Source organism: Cyprinodon tularosa, unplaced genomic scaffold, assembly GCF_016077235.1.
Source record: "Cyprinodon tularosa strain WSP-4 unplaced genomic scaffold, ASM1607723v1 ctg158, whole genome shotgun sequence".
In the NCBI taxonomy this organism is placed as follows: Eukaryota; Metazoa; Chordata; class Actinopteri; order Cyprinodontiformes; family Cyprinodontidae; genus Cyprinodon; species Cyprinodon tularosa.
The window spans coordinates 512269-530973 of record NW_024038416.1 but is presented as its reverse complement, the minus strand read 5'-3'; the positions used below and the strand labels follow the sequence as shown (position 1 = coordinate 530973).

The following is an 18705-nucleotide window of genomic DNA, read 5'->3' as shown; positions in this document are numbered from 1 at the left end:
TTTTAACAGAAATCTCCCCTGAAGTTTTGTCATTACTGCTGGAGAACCATTACAGGTTCTGGTCTCCTGTCTCATGGAAACACCAGAAGGGAAGAGCTGCTTTTCAGCAGCCATGTTTACCGTGTGTCTTTGTTTATCTACTGTGCTTATGCTTGCAGGATCGCCGATTCAGTGATGAAATTGACAAGCTGACGGGCTACAAAACCAAGTCCCTTTTATGCATGCCCATTCGCAACAGCGATGGTGAGATCATTGGAGTCGCTCAGGCCATCAACAAGACTTCAAGTGGGGAACTTTTTACTGAGGATGATGAAAAGGTAATTTTATCTTTATAGTTTTCCTATTATATGGCCTGGTTGATATATCTGAATGCAGAAGTTTCCAGTATTTGTCCTATGGTTTTTCCTCACAATAGTCCATTTCTTTTTATTTAAAAAGGAACATCTTTATTACATTTTACAATAAAACTTTTCCAAGTTGTACACAAATAGAACAGTGCTGAGGAACAGCAACCAAAAAACAAGGCTATAACATTTGATGTGTTTTGTGGTCTCCATTGATTCTAAACAAAAACAATAACAAAACTGAAAAATCTTTTCTTTCTCTGTTGGTTATATTCTCGTGTTTTATTTAAACGAAAAAATTAAAAGAAGCAGCTTTTTAATAGATTGGATCCATCTTACACTCACTGACTAGAGAAAACAGTTAAGATGTTGTCCTGCCATCTCTTAGTTTCACTGATCAGTACTTTCTCAAGAAGTAGACATAGAGAATAAAAGTCTGTAATTATTAGGAAGAAGAATCAAAATTTTTTTCTGTAACATATTGTTTATTAATACCAGAGTTTATAAGCAGTCTGAAAGAGTTTGACAAAGCCTGGAATACCAATAGTTTACCCTTCCTTCCTTCCTTCCTTCCTTCCTTCCTTCCTTCCTTCCTTCCTTCCTTCCTTCCTTCCTTCCTTCCTTCCTTCCTTCCTTCCTTCCTTCCTTCCTTCCTTCCTTCCTTCCTTCCTTCCTTCCTTCCTTCCTTCCTTCCTTCCTTCCTTCCTTTACGTTTTTTACTAGGTTAGTTTTTTCCTTAATATCTTAATATGGGCTTTATAAAGATATTTGCAAAAGTGATTTTTTTTTCAGTTTTATAATAATTTATTTAATAATTAGAACAGAAAATCCCTTTTGTCCCACATTGTGGGACAAAAGGGAAATTGTGGTGTTACTGCAGCAGCAGCAAAAGATTATAGCAGAAGTGGTCACACAAATGCGGACCTTAAAAAAGTGTATAAAAACAACACAATACGTGACAGATTTATGAAAATAAACAAATTAAAATACTGTACTGTACAGTGTTTTTACAATATAAATGCTGTGCATCTGGAGAATTAATAATTATAGTAATTTTTTAAAATAGTTTCTACCGTAGTGCAAGTGGGGGAAAAATAGCAGCAACACCAGAGATGTGACAGCATCTGACATCTGACAGCAGCATGTTTAACTGACTAACACAGAAACTGCAAAAATCGGCATGATTGTTACAACTTATTGAGGTTGTTGAGAACAGTGTCTTACGCTGCTGGGAGGAAGGATCTGTGATAACGCTCCCTGGGGCATTTAGGGTGCAGCAGTCTGTCACTGAAGGAGCTCTCCAGTTCTGCAACAGCTTTGTGCACGGGGTGCTGGATATTATTCAGCAGAGATGTTTTGTTAAGGTCTTTTTGTTTCCCACCTCCTATACTGAGTCCAAAGGGCATCCAATCACAGAGCTCAGTTTGATTCTGTTTGTATAGACAAACTGGAGAAATTTGAGAAGGAAAATGTATGAGATCTGCATGTGTGGTCTGTTGGGAAAAATGGCCCAGAGTAGCAAAACTAAGAAAGGATTATGAAATAAAACTTACACAAACAGTAAACAGGCAATAGCATTTTTTAAAACATAATTTAAAAAAAATCATTAAGTTGCTGTTTCTGCTCTTTGGTTTATTTAAATAAAATGCAAAGTGTAATGTAACAACACTTTAACCTGCCATATTAAAGCCACATTTTGACCCCTTTTATCTACATTTCTCAGTTTGCTTTACAATGAAATTTTGTAAAGTGTAAATTTTGTAAAGTGATAAAGAACATTGTTCCACCACTGATTACCCCTTTATCACCCGGGTTCAGTGTTGGGCACGTTACTTTGAAAAAGTAATTAGTTATAGTTACTAGTTACTTCTCCTAAAAAGTAACTGAGTTACTAACTGAGTTACTCCACAATAAAAGTAACTAGTTACTAGTAAAAGTAACTATTGCGTTACTTTTACGTTTCTCGCCCCTGTAACCCTCACCACCCAGCCCCCACCTTCTCGCCGTGTGTTTCCAAAGCCAGCTGAATAGAGCGGACGACAAAGACAAGAACCTGCAGAGAGTTTAGCATTTATTGCAACTCAACGTAAATGACATCAGGGGGGAACGCCATGTGAAGTTTTTTAACAGGGCATTCAGATCTGGTGAAATTAATAACTGGGGGTGTGTAATTCTGAAATCCTGTGTGTTTGGGTTGTTATAGATACTGCAACATCTATCTATCCATCTATCTATCTAGATGTATACTCTGTGTGTGACATAAAATATGGATCTCCATCCCTGCCACAAAGGCCATCAAATAATGTTTAAAATAAAAAATACAGTAGGTTGAAAAGGCAGAGTATCCATCCATCCATCCATCCATCCATCCATCCATCCATCCATCCATCCATCCATCCATCCATCCATCCATCCATCCATCCATCCATCCATCCATCCATCCATCCATATTTCTCCCTTTCTCCATATAGGCTATCATTTCTGGCTGTTGTCAGGTTCATTTGATCGTTCACGCTCTCCATAGTTCTCCTGTGGCGCGAGCACAGGGCGACTATTGCGCTCCTTTAGCTAGCATGCGCGTTTCCTGTCGCTTGCGCGGTGACTCGTGCCGCCTGCGCTGTGTGGAGATGCAGGGGAAACCGTATGTGATGGGGAAACGCAGCTCGGCGTAACACCGGTATTTCCATCTGGAAAACGCTGTTTTGCTGCTGGAGTCATCCTCACTCTCCATCTCTCTGTGTGTGCTGTACGTTAACACCCGCCAGCAGAAACACCCACCTCCCCAACTGACAGACGGAATCTCATCATACATCAGCCATTCTCATCCTCCCCTCTCTCATGACAAGGCGCGCACCTCTGGAGGACCTAAAAAACAATCTTTAATATCTCTTAAATAAAAGTAGCACAAACAATATTTTTTTCTGCACAAATCTGCACTAACGTTGCACTAACCATTAAGTCTATTTGCAGAGTTTTTTGACGTGGGTGGGGTGTCAGCTTCACGCAGCTGCGCACGAGTCCTATCATGAAAAAAGGTTCATTGTGCGACCTGAGTAACGCGCAGTAACGGGGTGTCTGCAATGGTAACTGCGTTATAGTTACACTCAAAGTAATTAGTTAGATTACTCGTTACTAAAACAAGGTAACGGCGTTAGTAACGCCGTTACTTTCAACGCCGTTAGTCCCATCACTGCCCGGGTTAAACAGGTACCGACACTGATGCTTAACTACAGCCTCATAAAGCTTTAAGCCAGACTCCAGACTCTTGGACTTGTTATTACTGCACAAAGAGAAATATAAGCCTGGAGTACTGAACTACTTTGTGATTCATTTGTGGCCTTTCAAGGATATTACTCACATTTTTTTGGGACAAACACTATGCATAGGGTTAGACAATAACGGGGCTACAAACTGTCATCATTTATTAATGTCAGTGTTGTAACACTTATGAGTTCACAGTAGCAGAGATATAAAAACAACTAAAAAGGAGATTCTTTTTGCTTTTTTTAGTATTTCTCTCTGGTTTGTGACCTACATGCATGAAATATTTTAAACATTAGGTTTTGTTCCCTAGCATAAATCATGCTGTGATTCAATATGTTTTCTTTTTATGTTAACAAAATGGGACACACAAATAAATAACCTATCAAAATGGCTCTGCACATCACCCATGCATAAGCAACAAATTATTTATACCATGTGTAGGTATTGATTTAATTTTATATTTTAATTTAAAATCAAGATTATTTTGTCTGGAAGTAATGTTTGCCATTTAGAAGTTCCACTTTGGATCTGGTAGCCACTTACATTTACTCATTTACATGAGTAACTGAGTAACATGAGGGGAGCAGCGGCCTATTTTTTAGGATATAGAGCTTAGAATCCTGAGGTTGTGGGTTTGAAACCCACAGACTGCCACTCTGGGTGTCTGAGCAAGACCTTTAACCCCTGATTGCTCCATGGGTGCCCCAAGATGGCAGCTCACTGCTCCCTAACGGGATAAGTTAAATGCAGAGATAAATTTCTCCAATGGGAGATCAATAAAATTAAATTATTTATCAATTCTTGTAATAACTGTTGTCAGTTAAGCACGCAGAATCTTATTAAGTCTGCTAAAGGTGTAACTTACACTATATTGCCAAAAGTATTTGCTCACCTGCCTTGACTCACATATGAGCTTAAGTGACATCCCGTTCCTAATCCATAGGGTTCAATATGACGTCGGTCCACCCTTTGCAGCTAGAACAGCTTCAACTCTTCTGGGAAGGCTGTCCACAAGGTTTAGGAGTGTGTTTATGGGAATTTTTGACCATTCTTCCAGAAGCGCATTTGTGAGGTCGCACACTGATGTTGGACGAGAAGGCCTGGCTCTCAGTCTCCGCTCTAATTCATCCCAAAGGTGTTCTATCGGGTTGAGGTCAGGACTCTGTGCAGGCCAGTCAAGTTCATCCACACCAGACTCTGTCATCCATGTCTTTATGGACCTTGCTTTGTGCACTGGTGCACAGTCATGTTGGAAGAGGAAGGGGCCAGCTCCAAACTGTTCCCACAAAGTTGGGAGCATGGAATTGTCCAAAATGTCTTGGTATGCTGAAGCATTCAGAGTTCCTTTCACTGGAACTAAGGGGCCAAGCCCAGCTCCTGAAAAACAACCCCACACCATAATCCCCCCTCCACCAAACTTTACACTTGGCACAATGCAGTCAGACAAGTACCGTTCTCCTGGCAACCGCCAAACCCAGACCCGTCCATCAGATTGCCAGATGGAGAAGCGCGATTCGTCACTCCAGAGAACGCGTCTCCACTGCTCTAGAGTCCAGTGGCGGCGTGCTTTACACCACCGCATCCGACGCTTTGCATTGCACTTGGTGATGTATGGCTTGGATGCAGCTGCTCGACCATGGAAACCCATTCCATGAAGCTCTCTGCGCACTGTTCTTGAGCTAATCTGAAGGCCACATGAAGTTTGGAGGTCTGTAGTGATTGACTCTGCAGAAAGTTGGCGACCTCTTTGCACTATGCGCGTCAGCATCCGCTGACCCCGCTCCGTCAGTTTACGTGGCCTACCACTTCGTGGCTGAGTTGCTGTCGTTCCCAAACACTTCCATTTTCTTATAATACAGCTGACAGTTGACTGTGGAATATTTAGGAGCGAGGAAATTTCACGACTGGATTTGTTGCACAGGTGGCATCCTATCACAGTTCCACGCTGGAATTCACTGAGCTCCTGAGAGCGACCCATTCTTTCACAAATGTTTGTAAAAACAGTCTGCATGCCTAGGTGCTTGAATTTATACACCTGTGGCCATGGAAGTGATTGGAACACCTGATTCCAATAATTTGGATGGGTGAGCAAATACTTTTGGCAATATAGTGTATGTTTGAGTGTATGTGTGTTATTTTACAAATGTAGAAAATTAAATTTAAAGATGTACTCAAAACACCATAGTTATACTTAGTACCCAGTTGAAAGCTGCAGGATAGAAGATCAACTTGTCATGGTGCTCAGGCAGGGAAAATCCTCAGGGACACTGTTCCTTGTTGAAATAGTTGCAATGAAGCAAAAGAAGGCTGACATAACTCTTTTTGAGTTGCTGGCTCCCCATAGATCATGCTGCTCTTGGCAGAGAGCCATATTTCCTATAGTAAAACCAGCAGGGGTAGGGCTAGTGGAGCTGAAGGAACTGGGGATGGAGAACCTGCGACTCCACGCAGAGAGACACTAGCAGATGTGAAGGATTTCTTGCTGTAGAAGGGATATAATGTCCTTTAACCCTTCTTTGTCTTTTCCTTGTATTCTTCAATTTAAAGCAGTAAACATGTTCTCCTTGCATAGTTTTTGTGTACAGTTTGAATGTTAGTGCTATGTGCCACCCTAACTGCATAAGCGTAATCAATTCACGTGTCTGCAGACGGATTTAATGTCAGAACTTAGCGTTTGAGTTTCCTGGCTGGGTAACCGGGAGTCATTGTGAAATCTTTCCTAAGCTGAGTGTTCCAGGGGGTGAGAACACCGTGGTAACAACATTCATTTAAATCTCACCTTTGCTTTTTTGAACCTCACATTGGTTAACTGACAGCAGAGTAGAACAGCCATTGTGTCAAATATCGCTGCAGCATTTATTATCTATAACACCAGTAAAATGTGTTTTTTTTCCACTATTAGATCATCCTTGAAAATTATATCTATTTAGATATTTTAATTCTTGAATAAGTACCCCTACATTTGTTTGAATAATGATTTGCAGCTAAAACAATTCCCAAACTATTTTCGTAGAAAAGGAAAATCTTTCATAACACTAATAAAAAAGTATTTATAAAGAACCTATACTAAGTCCTTTTTATTCCCTAAAAAAACCTAGTGAAGATGCTGCTGGCCAGGAGGCAGATCAGAGTTTTAGAAGCTACAGGTTCCCAGCTTCAGACTCTATCTGAGAGTATTATTAGAAAGTTCAGTGGAGGGAAAAGCTCAGGTTGAAAATGATGGACAAGGGCAACTGCAGGATGTTGAGAGCAAGACTTTTTGACATTTTGGTGGAGATTCACAGTGTGTGAACTTCAGTTCAACCTAGTGCTTTAACAATTCATGGAAATGAACCCCAACTGAGGTAAAAAAAAAAAAAAATCTAAGTTTTCCTGGGTTTTAATGTTATAGTAAGACTCCCAGGAATTGATCAATCGAGGACCCATGTCCTCTGTGCAGCCCTCGATTTAGAGTTCTTTCATCTGGTGACACGGTTTATGAAGCAGCTGATTCATCGTCAAGCAGGGATTGCTCCGCCCAGACTGCCTTTACTTGGGATCTTTTGTAATATTTACTTTTCTTACTAAACTTAATGTTGTGTTTTTTCTAGCTGTAAGCAATAATGTAGAAATGTAATTTGATAACGGTATTATTAATAACTCCAGTAAATTAGTAGTAATTGTAAAGTTTAGGACTCATGACATTTCAGACGTCAGTGGCATTTGGAACACGTTTGACTTTTTTCTGAAACAATTTATCCATCCATTCACCCATTTTTCTAACACGCTTATCCCAAGTGGGATCTTGAGGGGTGCTGGTGCCAATCTCCAGCTGTCTACGGGCGAGAGGCGGGGTACACCCTGGACCGGTCGCCAGTCCATCGCTGTGAAATAATTTAGTACAGAGATAAGTAATCATTGGTCATAAATGAATGTCTATAACAAAGATAGAGGAATTTAGCGTGGTCACCCTGAGAAAAATAGTGTTTTATGTATCAGAGGAGCCCATCAGTGCGGTTGATTCAGCAGAGAAATTATGACAGGATGACTGGCTGTCTCGTTGCATGAGCACTCAAAAGGCAGAGAAGATGATACAAGAAAAGACAAAAGTAGCTGTGCTATTATTTTAGCATTTTGTTTCTCAAGTGTTTCCCGTTTTTGCGTTACACAACAAAAAAATATGCAAAATAACACCAATGCGCAATCTATTGCTCATAGAAGAGGTTTTCTTTTTCATATTTCCATTGTTCTGAGAGTATGTTTCACACTGCATTAACATTACACTAATGACTTGGATGGCTACTGCTGAATTAGTAATGAAACGCGATGGTAGCATCACTGAACGCAGTGAGCTCAGTGCACTGCACAGCTGCAGCTTTGCTTTTTATGGGAGACCCTGTTATAAGAAAAGAAATCACGCTTTTTGAAAGCATTACAGATACAGCAGTGGCAGATGTCATGAGAGGCTTAAATGAACCTTTATCTAAACCAATTTGTGCCTAAACGTCTGAGAAGATGTTTCATATTACATAGCTGCTTTTTACATTTCACGCTGCCTTTATTGTGTTTCTGTTGATACCCTTAGAGGATTTAGGAGCTCGGGGGAGAGGGAATAATTTATAATTGGAGTATTTCGTTTCTGTGGAGGAATCCAGCTAACTGACCCTGCGATGCCATGCATCTGACAATATCATTTTGATTGGGATTGGGTTATTTTGTTTCTGGTTTGCGTTACACTTAAATGCATTTTTCACAGGTTGGCATTATAAAGAAATATCCGTTTCAAAGATCCTTGATCACTTGTGTGTATTCAGTCTGGCAACACAGTTAAACCTAAGCAGGAGTCTGTTGCAAACTCTCTCAGAGTGATGACGTAACTGCCACCTTCTCCCAATCAACTGATGGTAATCTGCAATGAAGGAAAGGGGACACAATTTCTAACAAGTAACATTTTTTTTTAATACATAAAGAAGACAAGATCCTATAAAACAAATGTGCTCCCCTTTAAAAGGTCTATGCTCACAGAAATGCTTCACCCAAATCTTAAGATTTATGTAATTAAAGATAATTTTAACACAAGGGTTTTAACCTCTCAAAACCCACAGTTTTAAAGCGTTTACAACTAATGACTCAGATCGCATGAAAATGACCCAGTTACATTTTTTTTTTACCAATATAGACGTGTTAGACATTGTTGGAAAGCTTAAGTTGTCCACAATCCAACCGTCAAGTTTATTTTATGAACACAGTGACCACCAAAGAACAATTAAGATATAGCAGCATGTCAAAATCTAAACATTACAAAGCAGCCTCAACAAGCAAGCATGTCTTTATTACTGCTGTTCAAAAAAGACCTTGTATTTTCGAGAATAAAAAAAAAACTTTGAGTCATGTTTGAACTGATGCGGCTTGGGCTGTGTTTTACTCACCCAATTTTCATGTTTATATTCAGAAAGTAGAAGGTGTTAGCATTCAAATAATGTATCACACATGTAATTTGGCCCTACAGTTACTAGGCAAGGCAAGGCAAGTCAAGGCAAATTTATTTGTATAGCACAATTCAGTACAAAGACAATGCAAAGTGCTTTACATAAATAAAACAGAATCAAAGCAAATAGGAAAAATAAAATAAAATATTCCTAGGTTATTTGTTTTTCCATTTACCGTATTTTCACGACTATAAGGTGCACTTAAACGTCTTTTTTTTCCCTCAAAATGTGCGGTGCGCCCTATGGTGCGGTGCGCCCTATGTGTGTTGTAACTGCGACTTTTGAGACCACCTCATTGAGGAGATGATGAAAGAGTGGCTGAATGTAAGGAGACCAGGTGTTTTTTTTCCACCCCTCACCATCGCTGTTAATATGTAACTCCATGCGTGCCCATCTCACAGCTGATGTGAAAAACATGGGGAAACAAATGAATGCTGTGCTTGCTGTTCAACCGCTCAACATCGGTGTGAACCGGACCCAGCAGGTGCAGCAGAAGCAGCGAGTTTACATGCAAAGTCAATGGTTGACGCGCGTATAGGTGCAGCAAAAGGTCCTGCAGCGCGTTTTGGTGCAGCACGTCGTGAGCGTTTAAGCATCTGAAGCGCCGCCAACGCGCTGCTGCTGCTCAGATGGAAAAATTGAAGTTTTGCTGCTGGACGCGCCGCATCAACCAATCAGAGAAGCAGATCTGGGAGCTGACAGCGAGACAGACAGCGCTCTGATGACATATGATATTAGATGAAAAAGGCTGGGTGGATGCGTGGCTGAGGCAGGTGTATCTGAGAAGACTAGGTGGTTTTTTCCACGCATCACCATTGCTGCGTGCCCATCTCACAGCCGATGTGAAAAAAAGGTGAATCAAATGAACGCTGTGCTCGCCGTTATCCCGGGGGTCTGACAAAGGAACTTCCACAGCTCGACATCGGTTTGAAGCGGCCGGTCAAAGTAAGGCTGCAAGCGGCGTGGGAGTGATGGATGACAGACGGAGACCACAGTTTCAGGATAATGGGAAGGCAGCGCCGAGCAAGTTACGCCACCGTTTGCGGATGGATTGTAGATGCTTGGACTACTACGTGTCTGCTGGCTCTGTTGTTCAAGCTTTTGCAAAAGCCGGCATTATTTCTGAGGAGCTGCGCTGCACGGAAAGTGACTGACAGCGCAGAAGGGGAAATTGGCATGTCTGATTTAGCGCAGCTGTTTAATTCAGAAACAGAGGATGATGACTTTGATGGGTTTGATTAATACTTTGTAATAAATACATGAATAAAGCACAATCATACTCAGTTTTGCTCCCGCTCTATTTTTCTACCTGAAAGCTTAATTCAACAGCTGCCTCTGGGCGCGTCTCCTCCTCTTCAGCGCGGTGGCTGGCAGGTGTTTTTTCATCTAAATAATCTAAATCTTGCAGCTATATTTGCTGTGATCAGTGGGAATAAAGTAGTTTTAATATGTTTTTAAGTGAGAAAGTCCACCTGAAAACTTAATAATTGCAGTCAGTTCATCCAGATTATCTATTTCTGTCGGAGGCGCTCAGACCCCCACATACCAGCGGTGCACCGACAGTAAATCCCTTCAACAGCAGCCTCACCGCGGCTGCTGGCAGGTGTTTTTCATCTAAATAATTTTAACTGCAGGCACCAGGATACCGGCAATAAAAGCGAACATATTCCGTCGGCAGGTTTCAGGATTTTAAGTTAATTTAGGAGTGATCACAGCGCTGTGTCATCTGCGATGTGTCTGTCTCACGGCCAGCTGCCAGGTTTGATTAATACTTTGTAATAAATACATGAATAAAGCACAATCATACTCAGTTTTGCCCCCGCTGTATTTTTAAATACGCAGTAGAGGTATTTAAAGGTAGTAGAGGACATGTACCTGTATATAAAAAACGCGCCCTATAGTCCGGTGCGCCTTATGTGTGTGTTAAATACAGAAATGGGACACATAACTGAGAGTGCGCCTTTTAGTCCGGTGCGCCTTATGGTCGTGAAAATACGGTAGCTATGCAAAAGAGGCGAGAATTTCCCAAAATGAGGTGGATGTTAAGAGGTACACAGAGTTTAAAATCAGTGTATACAAAATGATAATAGGCAATAGAAAAATAGACAAAGTTTGTCTAAGTCTAAGATTAGGTGCATGCAATGATCAGTCTTTTCTTTTTTTATCTGAAAACTATGACCTCCTTTATTCTGACGCCTATGAATAAAAAAAGAAGTAGGAAAAGATAAAAATGGATCTCAATTAAAAAATAAGAAATAGCACTGTTAACATCGTATTACTACCGTGTCACGTTGACAATAATTAAAGGATTTTCAATTATTCAGCAGAGGCAATCTTACAACAATCAAAGCATCTTTTTAATGGCTACGCAGCTTTTTGAATGTTTCCACTGGAATTTTGATCGTAGTAAAAGTTTGACTCATGAAAGCAGATCGTGGCAAAACCCTCCTCACCACCTTTTCTCACGAGTGCAATGAAAAGTTCAATTTAAGTCACCTCATAGTTATTTAAAGAGACAGCCAGAGAAATAAAGTGGTTTGTAATTTTCCTTGACTTGTTTTATAGGAAATGCCATTTGTAAAAAAAGGAAATGTTAAAGTCGGTGGGACTGATTGTCCCCAATGTGGCCTTGGCTAGTCCGTTTTCTTTACGATTATTGGTATTAAACTGCTTCCTATTGGTCAGTTCATAGGGCTCCAGGCTAAAAACCCTCAATTGTTTATAATATAGCCTGTTGTATTGGGTTGCCTGACAGAAGGTAATTAGAAAGAGCAGCTCTCCTTCAGAGTTAGGCTGTTCGCTCCACAGGCGGATCCATGGACAGATCCCAAACGTCCTGCTTACTAATGAAGCCGCTCTTGCTGGACTTATTGATGACTAACGTCTATTTGAAGATCATTAGAGGAGTATTCCACAGGAACGCTGAAACAGCATCAGGTATTGTGTTATTGCTCAGCAGCATCTGTTCACTAAATGAGCTTAGTATTCATAGGTTTCATTTGCAAACATGTTTCCTCTGAGAAAAAGTACTATTTATTGGAATGGCCTATAGCCAGAATTCAGGATTAAATCTGATACAGTTACAAGAATGCCTTCCTGTCGCAAAGACTGGGAGTTCTTTGTCAAAGAGTATTTGTCAAAATAAAAAAAGGAACCATATAAGGAACTGGTCCCCGGTTTTAAAGAGGGTTTGATTGCCGTGAATGTTTCAGTTCATTAAGAAGAAGAGTATAATATGATAACACCCTTGATCTGATATAATAATCAACATAGTATTTTTCTTTTAAAGTGTTAACAAAAAAGATTATCTTTCAAAAGATTATATTTTAAGAAATGTCGGTCTCATTACTCATTTTTGGTAGAAAGAATTTTAAAATTTAAAATTCAGATCTGCCAGTGGTATGAAACAATTTGGGCTTTAGTGTGGAACTATGGAAACAAAAAAATCGTGCAGGACTTTGTGTTATGTACAACAGCCTAACAAAGCTAAGGTTACATCACACAATTGCATTGCAATTAGTATAGCTTTTATATATTTGATTCTTTTTTGATTGTATCAATTTTTTGTGTGCAAGTCATATGTCTCTATAGTAATATTTCATGGAAACACTACAGGTAAAAAATTATGTTTTATAGTATAAATGTCTTAATATTTAAACCCATCCCTTGCAAGGAAGGCTGGTGCCTATCTCCAGCAGTCAATGGGCGAGAGGGTACACCCTGGACAGGTCGCCAGTCAATCGCAGGGCAACACAGAGACAAACAAAAACAACCATTCATGCACACACTCACACCTAAGGAGAATTTAGAGAAGCCAATTAACCCAATAGTTATGTTTTTGGGCTGTGGGAGGAAGCCGGAGTACCAGGAGCGAACCCACGCATGCAGGGAGAACATGCAACACCATGCAGAAAGACTTTCATTATGACTTCCAAGTCATAGTTGGAACTTCCTCTTTATGGCGGCTCTCAAACTTCTTCCAGTTTGAACCTTTTAACGAGTTAGACTGAACCTGCTTGCATGTTTGATCATTTATTTTTTCTAGATTATCAACAATCATGTCGCACATGATTTTCTTTTATTACCAATTAGGTGCTTCTTATCTGGAGTCTTTGAAGACGAGACAAATTAACATTGCACACACCTTAAAATGATGTTATCCAACAGGAAAACAAAGTTTGAGCGGCACCATGCTGTGGAGATGCTGTTCTTTTGCAGAAAGAAGGGAACTGGGCAGATGGGAAGACGATTTAAGCTGAATACAGGAATAAAACCAGTGAATAGCTGTTAAAGACATTTGATTTTCAGGGTAGGACAACAACCTTAAACAGCATGATCTAGAATAAAGTGGTTTATGAGTGTAGATTAGCAAATGGGGTTGAGACAGCCCAGAAGATATGAAGCTTTAACTGCAGGGAAATCTAGTTCTACAAAGCATTGACTCAGGGGCGTGGATGCATATGAATGGCAGTAGTGTATTCTTTATTTATTTTCTTTTATTACCACAAGTGATTTTCCTTCCATTTAAGGTTTGCTTGTCTAAACATAAATAGCGAGGAGCACATTGAGGTTATATTTGTAGGTGACAAAATAAGAAAACGTGCATTGATCCTATTTCAAGGCATTGTATGAAGATTAAATCAATAAATGCTATTAATAATGCAGCCGGTGGGAAAAATGACACATATTCTGTACATTTACCCTGTGATAGATGAACGTCCTCTTTGATAAAGAGGTTCACATTATGTCACAATGGTTCCAAGGTTTCAATGTCTCCACAGGTCTTGCAGATGTACTTGCCTTTTTGTGGAATCGCTATCTCCAATGCTCAACTCTTCGCTGCCTCCAGAAAGGAGTATGACCGGAGTCGGGTAAGGGCCACAAGGCCAATTGGAAGATAAACCACCCATTCCAAGGATAGGCTTTTAACACCCCCCCGCCTTGATGCTGACATAGAGGCTTGGTATTGATCAGCAGCAGCCCACTTGCTGGCGTCGCAGTGGAAAAACACAGTGCCGTGCAGCTTTGCATGAGCATGTTTCCGGATCATTCTTGGGGGATGGGTCTGTATTCAGAGAAGGATGTAAATACTGCTTGGGAATGTGAGGAAATCCCCTAATTTATGTCGCACATTCATATTTAATGGAGGAGAGCATACTGAGACCACAGTTCAGTGAGTAGAGTAGAAAAAAACAAGATCCCTTTGTGTGCTTGTAAACTGGTATCAGTTTGGCATTAGATAAATGTTTTTATTTACTTTTATTGAGGAAATCAATCATGCTATATCATCCCTTTGGTTTATGGTTTAAAAATTATGATGATTAATAGATTCTAATAGCAGAGGAAAGCACAGCACGTTTATTTAAGGCGCCCTCACTCTTACCTGCCAACAAATTTCCTGTTTGCATTCATGAGCTTTCAGATTGTAAGGGGTAAGTCCAGTGTCATAATTGTCTGTTCCTGGTGTTCAGGCACTCCTAGAGGTGGTCAATGACCTGTTTGAAGAACAGACTGACCTGGAAAAGATTGTCAGGAAGATCATGCACCGTGCCCAGACTCTGCTAAAGTGCGAGCGCTGCTCCGTTCAGCTGCTGGAGGACATTGAGTCGCCGGTACTTCTTTCTTTCTCTTTGCCGTCCTGCTGTGTGTATGTTTAATTGTCTCTGCATTTGCATATATGTTTTTTCTTTCATTAGGTAGAATCTATTTAAAATCTTAATAAATGCTTCGCTCTGTACATCTTTCAGGTGGTCAAGTTCACCAAGTCCTTTGAACTTCTGTCTCCAAAATGCAGTGCAGATACTGAAAGCAGGTTTGTATTATTCGTCAGTAATTTCTGGAAAACAGTTTTGCATATTCACCTTCACATTTCTTATTAAAAAGTAACAAATTGTAAATCCAAAATAATCATATCCTCAAGGGAAATTATAAAAGTTAGCGTTTCTGTGTCCCCCTCATATCAATAAGGAAAAAATAAATAAATGAAACCTAAAAAAACAACAAACAAAAACAGAATAGTTTTATAAAATGAAAGTGGTACTTATAATACAGTTATTCTGTTCAGAAGGTATACATTGGCAGCCTTAAAATATATTTTTTTGCTGTGTTTTTGCTTCTGCTAGGCATGGCTGAGTGGAGGAAAAGAGGTTTAATATTGTGTGGGCTGTTTATGGATGAAAAGAAGCTTGAAGGGAAGACAAATAACCCCTCCCCCCACTCACCCTTGAATGCTTGCCATAGCTTCTATCGTCACCTCAAGGCAGTGGCCATAACTGGCCCCTGCTGGAACTCTTAATGATTTAAAATTATGAGATAAACGTTGTTTAGCACCAGTTTAGCAAAAATACCATAACAAAAATAGGTGCATATGATATGTAAATATATTAAATCCAATTGGGTTTAAATTGCATTAATCTAAGTCAGATTTTATTTTAATTACATACACTACACTACAATATAGTATTAACTTTAGCACAGTAATTGATTTCAGCTGATTATGTTGGTAAAATGTTATTGGCGGCTATAACACTTTTCGTGGCTTCATTCAGAGAAGAAACAGAACTAAGCAAAGGAGAATTTAGCAAGGGGCACTCTATAGAAAAGGATAAAAGAAAATTGCGACACATTGTTAATATCAGCAATAATATCAGCAATAATATAAGTTAGTTACAAGTAGCTTTATCATGAAAAATATGACTAAACAAATAAGCTCCGACCAAAAAAGTATCTTCTTATCGGAAACCGAGACAGAACATAAAGTTATTGACAGCAGTTGCTGAGGGTATTTTTCCAGTAAAAATAACAAACTAATATTTTTTTATTATACAAATAACCTAGAGATACACTATATTGCCAAAAGTATTTGCTCACCTGCCTTGACTCACATATGAGCTTAAGTGACATCCCGTTCCTAATCCATAGGGTTCAATATGACGTCGGTCCACCCTTTGCAGCTAGAACAGCTTCAACTCTTCTGGGAAGGCTGTCCACAAGGTTTAGGAGTGTGTTTATGGGAATTTTTGACCATTCTTCCAGAAGCGCATTTGTGAGGTCGCACACTGATGTTGGACGAGAAGGCCTGGCTCTCAGTCTCCGCTCTAATTCATCCCAAAGGTGTTCTATCGGGTTGAGGTCAGGACTCTGTGCAGGCCAGTCAAGTTCATCCACACCAGACTCTGTCATCCATGTCTTTATGGACCTTGCTTTGTGCACTGGTGCACAGTCATGTTGGAAGAGGAAGGGGCCAGCTCCAAACTGTTCCCACAAAGTTGGGAGCATGGAATTGTCCAAAATGTCTTGGTATGCTGAAGCATTCAGAGTTCCTTTCACTGGAACTAAGGGGCCAAGCCCAGCTCCTGAAAAACAACCCCACACCATAATCCCCCCTCCACCAAACTTTACACTTGGCACAATGCAGTCAGACAAGTACCGTTCTCCTGGCAACCGCCAAACCCAGACCCGTCCATCAGATTGCCAGATGGAGAAGCGCGATTCGTCACTCCAGAGAACGCGTCTCCACTGCTCTAGAGTCCAGTGGCGGCGTGCTTTACACCACCGCATCCGACGCTTTGCATTGCACTTGGTGATGTATGGCTTGGATGCAGCTGCTCGACCATGGAAACCCATTCCATGAAGCTCTCTGCGCACTGTTCTTGAGCTAATCTGAAGGCCACATGAAGTTTGGAGGTCTGTAGTGATTGACTCTGCAGAAAGTTGGCGACCTCTTCGCACTATGCGCGTCAGCATCCGCTGACCCCGCTCCGTCAGTTTACGTGGCCTACCACTTCGTGGCTGAGTTGCTGTCGTTCCCAAACACTTCCATTTTCTTATAATACAGCTGACAGTTGACTGTGGAATATTTAGGAGCGAGGAAATTTCACGACTGGATTTGTTGCACAGGTGGCATCCTATCACAGTTCCACGCTGGAATTCACTGAGCTCCTGAGAGCGACCCATTCTTTCACAAATGTTTGTAAAAACAGTCTGCATGCCTAGGTGCTTGAATTTATACACCTGTGGCCATGGAAGTGATTGGAACACCTGATTCCAATAATTTGGATGGGTGAGCAAATACTTTTGGCAATATAGTGTACTTTCTATATAATTAAAATAGAGAGTACTTATTGTTAGTTAGCCACATCAGTGGCTTTGTCCAGGAAATAGAAACACATCTAAACACAGATGTGCTTACCGTACTCCTTGAACACTTTCAAATGGATGAAAAGGAGAGAGTAAGTTGCAAAATTACCTCAATAAATAATTTTTTTTAAGAAAGGGAAACAGGTCAATCAGACTTAATGAAAATAATAATTGCAGCAATAATTATAATATTGCATGAACCTATAGTAAGAGTAAAAAGACTAGAGTGATACTGACCATGTCTTCCAGCATTCTATACCTATAGCAGCAGAGCATTATGGATGGATTTAGATAAGCTGGGCTACTCTCTAAGCATTGTCAAAGGGTGGATTTTGAACCTAGGTTTAAATGTAGACAGGGTAACAACTGAATGGACAAAAACTAGCTGGTCCACCAGAAGAGAAGCCTGCTAAGTGAAAGCTCCACCTCTACTTTAGAAATTCTAGGAACCACAATCTAACATGTAGCCTGTTTGGAATCGCACGACAAGCAGATTGTGCAAATATAAACCACCATACATGTATTCTGCAACTATAAAAAACAAGATTGTAGAATTTAGCTTTCCTAACTAATTTCCTAAAGAAGTGGCCCAGTTGATTTAGTGAACTAATGAAACATTAAATAAAAATAATTTCAAAGTTTGTCGCAAATCACAGCTGGATTAAGACAACTTTTCCATATGTGGCGATTAATGAGATCTGAGCCAAGGGAGGAACGAACTTTTATATGATTAATGCATCCAGAAGAAGAAAACAGGATTTATTGTGTCTTAGATGTTTTTTCTATTATAATTTCAGTTATTTAGTATTTCAAAATGATTGATAAATTCCTATTATGCTTATATATTTTAGATTTGGTCTTGTAGTGGAGTTAATATTGGATCAGTGACAGATGCTACTGTACATAATATTACTTATTTCTGATTGGATATAAAATTGACATAAAGTCAGTAAAATCTCCTGATAACTGGATAAGAAGCCACTGGACCTTAGAGTAACACTGTCTTTTCACCTACACTGCATTTTAACTCAGCTTTTATGAAAAATCTAAAGACAATTTTTTTTGTATTTTTGTGTTTTGGTTTTATTAATAAAAGGCAAAAAAAGACAACTTCAGGTTTAAGACTTTAACTTGCTACATGCAGGAACTCTGAGGTCCAAATAGCTGCTATCGTAGACAACCTTGCTGCACTCACAGCGTCATACCAATATTTTTGCATTCTGCGCTGCAATGTGAGCACCTTCTCTACAGTATTGCATCAAAGGATCCAAGCGAGGCAATGACCTAACATCAGCATCATTTTATCTTTATTCTTGATAGATAGAATCAGCAGCACAGAGTATTTGTTTTAAACATGAAAGTCTTCCCTATTTAATGTGAATGGATGATTTGAGCTTTGAAGATGCAAGTTTTTCTTTGAGTGTGTTAAGGTTGTCTTGCAACAAAGAAGACAATCACACCTTTAAATTTTCATTACTTCATGAGCTACT

At 39.9% G+C, this 18705-nt stretch overlaps 1 protein-coding gene across 2 annotated transcripts in view; it reads left to right on the top strand.

Moving 5' to 3' along the window:
* The window catches only part of pde11a (phosphodiesterase 11a), a 53226-nt gene that overhangs the window by 2233 nt on the left and 32288 nt on the right, over positions 1 to 18705 (top strand). For both annotated transcript variants that reach the window (XM_038280253.1, XM_038280252.1), the window contains 4 exons: positions 159 to 317; positions 13858 to 13947; positions 14548 to 14688; positions 14824 to 14888. In XM_038280253.1, coding sequence (XP_038136181.1) covers positions 159 to 317; positions 13858 to 13947; positions 14548 to 14688; positions 14824 to 14888 — 455 coding nt within the window. The remainder of the gene's footprint in view (positions 1 to 158; positions 318 to 13857; positions 13948 to 14547; positions 14689 to 14823; positions 14889 to 18705) is intronic.